The sequence below is a fragment of the Aphelocoma coerulescens genome, unplaced genomic scaffold (genome assembly GCF_041296385.1).
Source record: "Aphelocoma coerulescens isolate FSJ_1873_10779 unplaced genomic scaffold, UR_Acoe_1.0 HiC_scaffold_426, whole genome shotgun sequence".
NCBI classification, from domain to species: domain Eukaryota; kingdom Metazoa; phylum Chordata; class Aves; order Passeriformes; family Corvidae; genus Aphelocoma; species Aphelocoma coerulescens.
The window spans coordinates 8,876-18,599 of record NW_027183770.1 but is presented as its reverse complement, the minus strand read 5'-3'; the positions used below and the strand labels follow the sequence as shown (position 1 = coordinate 18,599).

The window sequence follows — 9,724 nt, the reverse complement described above, 5'->3', positions numbered from 1 at the left end:
AGCCTTGGGCCGCTGGGAAGCAGCGCAAAGCCATGAACAGGACAGCCCGTCCAGAGCGCACGGCTTCGAAGGCGCTGTCCAGCTTAGGCCCAGTGTGGCAAGGAAGGGAATCTTCCAGGGTTCTGAAGGTTTTACAGCCTTTTATTGCCAGTCCTGCTGAAACCAAGGGCTGAAACCAAGGGTCTTCCAGCTACTTCTTCATCTTCATCTTCATCTTCATCTTCATCTTCATCTTCATCTTCATCTTCATCTTCATCATTCTGTCCTCCTGGTGACCTGTTCAGGCTGACAGCTCATGCCTGGTCCAGTTCTGCTGAGTCCCAGCTTTTTCTTTCATAGCTTAATCATCAGGATGACGATTGGTCCATTTCTAGCTCCAGGATAGTTCTCAGCTTCCCTACATCAGCAATACTCTACTCTTAGCTAAACAATGCTCCTTTAATGAAACTTTCTGGGGACTGGAGTCCTAACGAAAACCAGCTAAGCTAAGAAAATCTCAAAACCATAAACTTCCTAACTATGGAACAGCTAAATTATAAAACTCAGGGGATGGCCGAATCTTCTCTTAAATACGGTACATCCCCTCTTCACTCCTCTGGGCTGGCGGGGCACCAAGGCCTCCTCAGGCGCAAGCGTCTCCTCTCCAATCTTCCTGCACTTGCTTGGCTGAGATGATCAGAGCAGCCAGGCTGGAGGCAGGATCGCCTGAGGTCACAAATGGATGCTGCCCAAAGGAAAAACACAACCAAAAGGAACCATGACTTCCCAAGATCACGTCCAACAGGCTCAAGCAGGGCTCCTCTGCTACCAGGAAGACGCGCAAAGAGGACCGAGGGCACCATCTGCCCCTCCGCCTTCCGCTCCCGGACCTGTCTCGCCCAGGCCCACGTGGCCCACAGTCCTCTTCGGCCCTTCATGCAGGTGTCCACAGCTCGCAGGGCTTTTTGCCGCTTTGCTTTTTCTTACCTTCAGGAGTTCCTGGGCAGACCAGCGCCTGTCCTCGTCTGTCTGCAGGCAGCAGCGGAGAAAGTCGCGCAGGAGAGCCGAGTGGTGCCTGGGGTTTTGCAGTTTTGGGGCCCCGTTCCTTTCTATCAGTTCAAAAACCTACCAAAAAGGGAAGCGGACACTCTACCTGCTCCTTTCCTAGCCACAACAGCTCTCTCTGCACAGAGCCACACTTTGAAGCTGCACCTTACCCTGAGACGGGGTTCCCTCTGGTAAGGAGCTTCCCCTTCCACCATTTCCAGCCCCACGATCCCCAGTGACCAGATGTCCACTTTGGGGCCGTAGGCTTCTCCTCTCACGACTTCTGGCGCCATCCAGCTGGGAGTGCCGACGCTGGAGCTGCACTTGTCGTGCTCAGGGGTGAGCTGAGCACAGAGGCCAAAGTCAGCTGCGGAGAAAAACAAACCCTGTCAAAGCCAGCTACAACTGGCAAACCCAGCCAAAGAATTGCCCGCTCAAAGCCTGACAAGGCCACGGTGAATCTAGCTGGAAAAGCAGCAGTGCTCTGCTTCCGCGGGGCTGTAGCCAGGGAAACAAGGCATTGGCCTCTTCAAAAACGCCCTCAGGTTTGGCGCACTGGCCAAGCAGTGCTTCTGGAGAACTGGCAGTTACCCCAGAGCAGCCCCAGAGCGCATCCCGGGAACGCTGCGCCGGACCAAGGATACCCACCCAGTTTGACAGATCCGTCCGTGCTCACAAGAATGTTGCAGCTTTTGACGTCTCTGTGGATGACTCGGCGGGAATGAAGGAAATGCAGTCCTTGCAGGCACTGAGAGAGAGAGGAGAAAGGGAAGGGTGAAGGTTCAGGACCTGATTTCATCCCGCAAGAAAGGAACGGGCTGGACGAGAGTGACAGCTTTCTCAGGGAATTGGGAGCCAGGGCGCAGCATCCTAGTGCTGTCAAGAGGAAGAGCTTGCTGCTTCAACACTCTTACGCGTGTTCTATCTTTCCAAGCAAAGGCACATCTGAGCTTCCAAAAGCCCCTCCTCCCTTCGGTACGTAGCGCGTGCCCTTTGGCTGGGGGGCGGCATGGCAAAGATTTTCTTGGTAGCCTTGTGGCAGCAGAGGAGGAAGCAGCACGTTAGACCTGTTCCAGAATCCAACGCCATCTGGGCTGCAATGCTATCCTTTGAAGCTGAGGACATCTCCTTTGCCCTTAGCTTGAAATTCTGCCACCAGCGTTCAGGCTTGGAGCGGCAAGGAATGCAGGACACACAGACAGGCTCCAGGCAAACGTTGAGAGGCAAAGCTGGCAAGAGGAAACAAGTGCGACACAGCGAGCGAGCCAGCGAGCCAGCGAGCGCGAGCGCCCCAGCACAACGGCAGCACGTAAGAGTGCGAGAACGGAGCCTAGGAAGTGCGGGGACACTGGCAGGCAGTTGGCTTCAGATGTTCTTTCTTCTGCGTGTCGTGACAGCAACAGCAAAGCAAGGCCGTGAGCAAGAAATCTCTGCTGTTCTTAACCACCAGTTGACAAGGGCCAACAGGCCAGGGGAAGCACAAGCGGCATCCCTCACCTCCCGACAGACAGCGCCTATCTGTCCTTCCTCGAGGTACACTGCCCCGACTACATCATACAACGTGCCGCCGTCCATGAACTCCATCGCCAGCCAGAGCTCTCCATCGACCAGGTAGCTGAAAGAAGAAAAGCCCGGCATGGAGAGAGAGGACCTGGGCACAGCCCAGTCACCCGAGGGGCTGACCCAGCTTTCTGGAAGTGCTCTCCAAGCTGCATTTGCCAGAGGAGATTCTTGCAGACCAAGTGCAACCTCCTCCCACGCACTGGAGGAGAGAAATCCTAAACAGCTCCATTTTCTGCCAGTGACCAAAGGGGTTTGCCACTTTGGGCTTGCAGTATCCTAAAGGAACACTGACATGAGAATAGCCCCACCTGTCTAAGTAGGACACAATATTGGGGTTCCTACTGTCCCTCATGGCCACGATTTCATTGACAGCCAGCTCCTCGGACATCTCCTCTTGAAGAGCCATTTTCTTGATGGCCACCTAAAAGGACATTGAGAGACCGTTGACTTGAGAAGCCGCTCGTCGCACGAGATCCCCAGGAACACGCAGCGAGTGCTTGTGCAATGACGCAGCCCAGCTGTGCCAAAGGGCAGAGCTTAGGAGAAGGACCGAAGCCCGTCCCAAATGCCGTCTGCAGGCTGCTGAGCCTAGGCTGTGCTTCAGAGGAGCAGCCTCTGCCGCAGAGATGGAGCGGCCACCCAAAGCTCCAGCCAAGGCTCGCAGCCGCGGCGAAAGCGCTCCAGAGCTGCAAAATCTGCTGGGGGCATTGACACTTTACCTGTTGTCCTGTGCTGGCGTCGAGGGCTTTATAAACAGCTCCAAAACCCCTAGAAAGAAAACGGCAGCAGAAAAAGCCCTTTAGTCCCTGGCGGTGAAAGCCAGCCTAGGCGGGAGATCTCCCCAGGCTGCCTGGAGCATTTGGAAAACGCCTGGCTGCAGCGCCTCCCCCGCCAATAGCACAAGAGCCCAGCAGCCCTCTGCCACGCAGGGTGTCCAGGAGAAAACTGAGGCCCAGTGTGAACACCAAGGGCTGCTACAAATCTCCAAGGCACACGCCCGATTGCTTCCGTTCCCAGCCTAAGGGGGACCCTTTGGAAAAACTGGAGAAGAACTTGGAAAACTCTGCCTTTGAGAAGTGTTATCTGCCAGCTCTCGGGTGACAAGGTGCTCTGGTAGGCCGGCAGGGGCGGGACATCTTCCAGGCCCTGCTCCTTGCTGCAAGCAAGGCAGACCTTGCCAGCACCAGGTTGTCTTTGATGATGCCTTCTGACTGCTCTGACTGAGCAGTCCTGAGAGGTGGCAGGAAGGTAAAGCCGGAGTCTGACCGTGTTCGCAGCTTGCCTGACTTCACGCTTGACGCTGCACCGGCCAAATGACCGGGCCCGTGGTTTTGCGTAAGGAGCAGGCGTCAGACTTACCCTCGTCCGAGTTCTTCAAACGCCGAGTATTTCCTCCTCGGCTCGCCCAGACTCACAATGCTCCCTGAAAGACAAAAGCAGTGCAAGGTGCTCACTTTCAAAGGGAGATGCCGCTCCCCAGACGATCCAAGATGCAGCCCCACTGTCGGGAGCTCTGTGCCCATTGCAGTCACTTGGCTTCCAGCCGCTGAGAACAGCGAGCGGGAGGGCCATCTTCTCCGCCTTTCAGCAGCTGGCCTTTCCAAGAAGGACTTCACGGCTCTCAAGCACAGCAGCTCATGTGATAAGCCAGAACGAAGGGCCTTTAGGAACTGGGCCCTCCGAGTTAAGGAAGGGCCTCCGCGGCCTCTGCAGTGGCACCTGCCGTCACCGGCAGGGCCACTTAGGAGAACAGTGTGCAGCAGTGAGAGGAGGAGCGAGAACAGTCGTAAAAAGGGCAGCCAGAGAAGAGCTGGGGCCCGAGAGCTCCCTGGGGCCCAGTCACCCGCTAGGTGCCAGCCTTCTGCTCAACAGAAACAATCTCTGCTTTTGTCTTTGGCACAGAGGGCAGCCCAGGAAAAGTCAAGCCAGTGCCAGCTGCCCTCAGAGGCAGCGGGAACACGCCGAGCGCTCTCTTGCTGCCTCAAAGCACAGCAACAGGTTCTTGGAGGGAGGCCTAAATGCCTCTGTGACACTAAAGCGAGGAGGAACTTCAGAGACCCGCAGAAAACACACCGCTCTGGCAGACCAGAAATACACCAGACGTACTCAGTCTCTTCAGGCTCTGCTCCTCTCTCATCTCCGGCTGCTGGGCTGGGCTGCTGGACGAAGTGCTGGCACGTGGGGGAGTGCTGGCTGCTGCAGAGCGCGCCGGTGAAGCGGCACGTTGGACGGCAGAGCGCCCGTCAAGAGAGAGCTGGGACAAGAAAGGATTGCCCGTCAGAAAGGCGGCTGGCACAGATGCCCTGCAGAGCACACGGCAAAAGGAAGGCTGTCAGCCACCGCCAGGCCTCTTTGGCTGGGGGGGTTTTGCATGTCCCCTTCTCAAAGGCAACGGGCAAAGCCCAAAGGCTGCTGTGATACAGCAGCACATGGCCAGGTTCATGCTACATTTTATCGATTTTCTGCAAGACCACTGCAACAAGGTATTGACGAGCTTGCAAAGATCCAGCAAGAGGTGGGAGCAGGGCCCCAGAGCCTTGTTGCTTTCCTCCTGCTGTGTTCCCCTGGGCAATGAAGTCACCCTCGAGTGGGCATGGTAGCGTCTGACCAGAAGGCCAGTCTGCTCTACGTTGTGCCTGAAGCTAATTGGTCCCTCCCAGGGGCCAGTGTCTCCTAAGTATCCTGCAAGGCTCTCAACTGAGTCTTTGGACCGTCTCTGTCCACTGACCACGGGGAGCCTGCACGGACACCGTGCACCGAGGGGCTCACTTCTACGCTGGCAACAATTGAAAGGCACAATGCTGCCTCTCGTCTGATCCCAAAGACATTCTCAGGCCCTCTCAGCGTCCCAGCAAAATGGCGCTCAAATGGGAAAGTTCAGAAGCCATTTGCCAGGGGTGCCTGGCCTGGCTGAAGCAGCACTACGTCATGGCAGGCACACAGCCCCCAGCATCTTCAGGCACGAGCGGCAAGGGCTGGCTCGTCAGAAACTTGAAGCTCGGCCCTCCACCAAAGGCAGTGCCAACCACAGGCGCCACTTACTGGCTCTGCACGTTCAGGCCGTGGATGGACACCAGCTGGAGGCTTCTTGTCATTTGGCTCCTCTTCCGCATCTTCCTCAGCAAGAGAGGGAGCCAGAGGAGCTGCTGACCCTGCTGGTGAGCCCTGCAGACAGACAGCAGTGAGAGGGACAGGGAGCAGCCAGTCCTTTAGGAGCTGCTTTCTTGTCAGCTCCGTAAGCTGCTTTCTTTTCACCCAGACTAAGGGGAAATCAGAAACTTTGATCAAAGTGGGATTCTGAGTCGTGAAATTCACCCTCTTAAGGTGGGCAAATTAGGTGGTGCTCCGTCTTGCTGTGCATTTGATCCTCCACCCTGGCTAGAATCAGCAAGACACCTTTGGCCTGCCACACTTGCCTTTCATCTCTTGAAAGGCTCTTCAATGGAAAATTAGGAAAGAGCCAGTGCTCCCTTTGCTGCTGCTGATGCCAACACCGACTTGGCCTTTCTTTCCGCCTCCCAGGCTGGCACTCTACACTCTACCACAACAGGCCAAGCTCACAGCTTGCCGCACAATTCTTACATGCCAGCAAGGTCAGAGGTTCCTTTGCCACTCACCAAAGGACGGGCTTGTCTCCATCCGCGTGTGAGGTGACCTGCAGAGAGCAAGGCAAAAGGAACCAGATGCCGTTAGAAAAGTGCCTGTGCTGGGGAGTCCCACAGGACAAGTCAGTCCCAACAGAGAGCATTTTCCTTTCCCAACATCCCTCCAGGAGCAACACAAGATTTTCCCACTGCAAGCAAGAGAACAACAAGGACACTATACTAGGCTCTCTCTACTTTTGTCGCTGAAGAAACAGAAACACGATCACAGAAATGCCAAGTGGCCTTTAAGTCAGAGCTTCTGTTCTGCCCAACAGCTCAAGCAGCTTTTTCCTCTTCTCTTTTCTGCAACCTTTCTTTTCTGGTTTTTTGTTGTTGTTGTTGTTGTTGGGTTGTTTTTAATTTGGTTTTTGTTTGTTTGTTTGTTTTTTAAATAAATTGCATGCACTAATTCCCATCCATTTGCTGCAAATGATCCCCCAGGAAAGCTTCCACAAAGGGCCCCATAGCTGTGGCGGTTCTCTTCTAAAGCAGCCCAGGAACAGCTCCTGGGTTCAGGAGCAAAGCCTAAGCGGTTAGGAGCTTGCACTTCATTGCCAAGGGAATTGCTCTCTTGGCACACTGTCAAGGGTCATAGCAGAGAGCCAAGGCCTCTAATGGCAGGATTTGGAGCAAGAAAGTGCTTTCCCTCACTCCTGGGCAAGTTTTAGAAGTACTTGTGAGGCTCCCTGCCAGCCTGCAATTTGCAGTTGTCTCGGCTGAAGCAGCAAGCTGAGGAAATGACAGTGTCCAATGCCACGCGCTCTCCCGTGGAGGGAACGCAACCCCTGCAGGTTACGTTACAAATACTCTCCAGCCGCCAGCGAGTGCAGACACCCCCTTTTTAGCTGATGCTGTTGGCAGGAGCTTTAGCAAAGGAGCGGCACCTTAATGGCACTTTTGCTCCCAAATCTGCTTCATCACTACAAACGAGCATCAAGAGCAAAGTGAAGCAAAAGCCGTGTGATGGCTACCCCCAGGATAAACCTTTACTTACGAGTCAGGTGGGTCAGGAAGTAGCCGGAATACGCCACAGAAAAAACCGTGCAAACCGCGGCACAGACTTGCCCGATCATTCTAGCAGTGCTGTGCGGGTTTGCACACTGAATGCCACCCGGGGGAAAAACCAAGACTCCTCTCGGGGTGCAGGCCGTCTGCTGAGAACGCCTCAGTCACGAGGGTCCTCCTGCAGCGAGCGAGCCAAAGAGCTGCTCTGGACAAGGAGGCCTCGCGCGCGCCGGGACAACGTCGCGCTGACAGCACTGTGATGCGGCCCGGCTCCCTTGACGTCACAATAGCAGCCGCTCTGGCTCTGTTGGCGTAGTTACGCCCGGCAACCGAAATCTTCTGTACAGCTGACGCAAAAGAAAAGCCTGGGAAGATCTCCTCAGTCATAAAGCAGGAGAAAAAATCCTTACCGTCCATAAGCCAGTGCTCAAGGCATCCCGGGGTAACTCCGAAAATGCACCGATCCAGCAGGCCCCCAAGAAATCCAAGCAAACGTGGCTTTTCCTCCCCAAGGCTTTGACTAAAAGCAAGTGTGCTTGTTCCTGCTGGCATCTTTGTTGCTTCTGAAAGCCCTAACTGCTTTGATGACATTTAGGGGACAAAAGAAGCCAAGGAAATCAGTTTCCAGGAGTACTGCAGTGCGCAGTTGCCTCTTGAGCACGTAGGTGCATGCTGACCTTTGCTCGGACTCACTTTGGAGCCTGACCTCCCTTTCTGGCAGGGAGGTGTTGGCTTGTCTCCTGACACAAAGCTCCTCTCTTCCTGCTTGCTCTTTCTTTGGCACCTTAACGTCGGACAACATGCAGAAGAGCTGCGCGCTGATTCTCGGGCTGCCACAGTTTTGTTGTGTTGCAGCTCTGGCAGCAGCCTGCGGCTACCGCTCTGCGGTGGCCTGCAGGTGCCGAGCCCAAAGAAGGCCCGTTTCAAGCAGTCAAAAGCTGCAGCCTCACAGATGTTTGCCCAGGCTCCATGCTCCCTGTAAGATTCCTTGCAGACATTTGGATAGCCACATCCCAAAGAAAATGAGATGCAGTCATTCCCTTCTCTGTCAAAAGCTCCAGTTAAAGGCAGGAGCCAGCTTGAAAGAGGAGAGCAAGTACTGAGTGGGAGAGGGAAACGAGTGCATGCAACTCTTCTGGAAACCAACTCTGCTTGCCCATGCACGAATGACTCCGGGCTTAGCTCTCTTTTCTGGTGACTCAGCACAGACACGTCCTGTCTGCTGGGGGACAACTGCTGCAGTGTCTTTGAGGAGCTTCACACTGGGCTCTTCACACGTCGGATGCTGCGGGTGCCATTTGAAAATCGATGCAATGGCTGAAAGGCCCAGCTGCACCTTGAAATTCTGTTGCTGAAAAACTGCAGTAATTTACCAGGGTAATTCCCCCAATTTGAAAGCGTCTCGTTTTCCCCATCTCCTAGAGAGCTAACGTCAACCAGCCAGTTATAGAGCTTACAGAAGGAAGAATGAGGCCTTAGCAGGGAAAGCCGAGCGTAGGCCCTCGGACTCCCTTGAGCAGAGCGTGTTAGTGCCCCAAAAGGACCAGAGAGGGAAGCGTTTGGGGGACGTGCCATTTCAGCCCTCCTTGGCTCTTGGATGCCACGTGACCGCCAGGAAAGGGGAACAAGCTGGGCCTGCTCCCTCCTCCTGCCCCTCCCTGAGGGGCGGCTGGCGCTGGGGGATGCCAGGGCACGGGGGGCGGGTGGGGGGGCAACATCTCCGCAGGGCGGGCGGAGCGGGAGCGGCCACGGGGCGCGTGGGGCGGGGCAGGGCCCCTCTGTGAGGGGGGAGAGCCTTGGGCCGCTGGGAAGCAGCGCAAAGCCATGAACAGGACAGCCCGTCCAGAGCGCACGGCTTCGAAGGCGCTGTCCAGCTTAGGCCCAGTGTGGCAAGGAAGGGAATCTTCCAGGGTTCTGAAGGTTTTACAGCCTTTTATTGCCAGTCCTGCTGAAACCAAGGGCTGAAACCAAGGGTCTTCCAGCTACTTCTTCATCTTCATCTTCATCTTCATCTTCATCTTCATCATTCTGTCCTCCTGGTGACCTGTTCAGGCTGACAGCTCATGCCTGGTCCAGTTCTGCTGAGTCCCAGCTTTTTCTTTCATAGCTTAATCATCAGGATGACGATTGGTCCATTTCTAGCTCCAGGATAATTCTCAGCTTCCCTACATCAGCAATACTCCACTTTTCACCACCGTCACCTCTCGCCGCTCTCTCGGTGCAACTCTTCAGTGACACGGGGCTGCGGAGATTCCCTGGTGTGGGTCTTTTATTGCATTTTATTCTATTCTCCCTACTGTTTTTTTCTATTCTCACCTCTCACCCTCCTCGGCACTGCCCTTCTGGCCACACCCGACAGCGCCCGTCCCGCCGTGCGGCTCGTCAGTGACACCGGGCGCCGCGGACATCCCGGTGCAGTTTTTTATTCTCTTTTACTCTGTTCTCTGTATTTTAATCTACTCAACCTCCGCCCGTCCCTCGGTGCA

General features: G+C 55.2%; 1 protein-coding gene across 1 annotated transcript; it reads right to left on the bottom strand.

Moving 5' to 3' along the window:
- Positions 1–622: 622 nt before the first annotated feature.
- Positions 623–7,306, bottom strand: LOC138101700 (serine/threonine-protein kinase PAK 3-like). The gene is made up of 12 exons (XM_068999479.1): positions 7,228–7,306; positions 6,207–6,244; positions 5,632–5,754; positions 4,696–4,843; positions 3,949–4,012; positions 3,309–3,357; positions 2,898–3,010; positions 2,524–2,641; positions 1,675–1,774; positions 1,197–1,393; positions 967–1,104; positions 623–724 (listed from the first exon to the last, which is right to left on the bottom strand). Exons 1-12 carry the CDS (start codon positions 7,304–7,306, stop codon positions 623–625), a joined length of 1,269 nt encoding a protein of 422 aa, XP_068855580.1.
- Between the last annotated feature and the right edge of the window lie 2,418 nt (positions 7,307–9,724).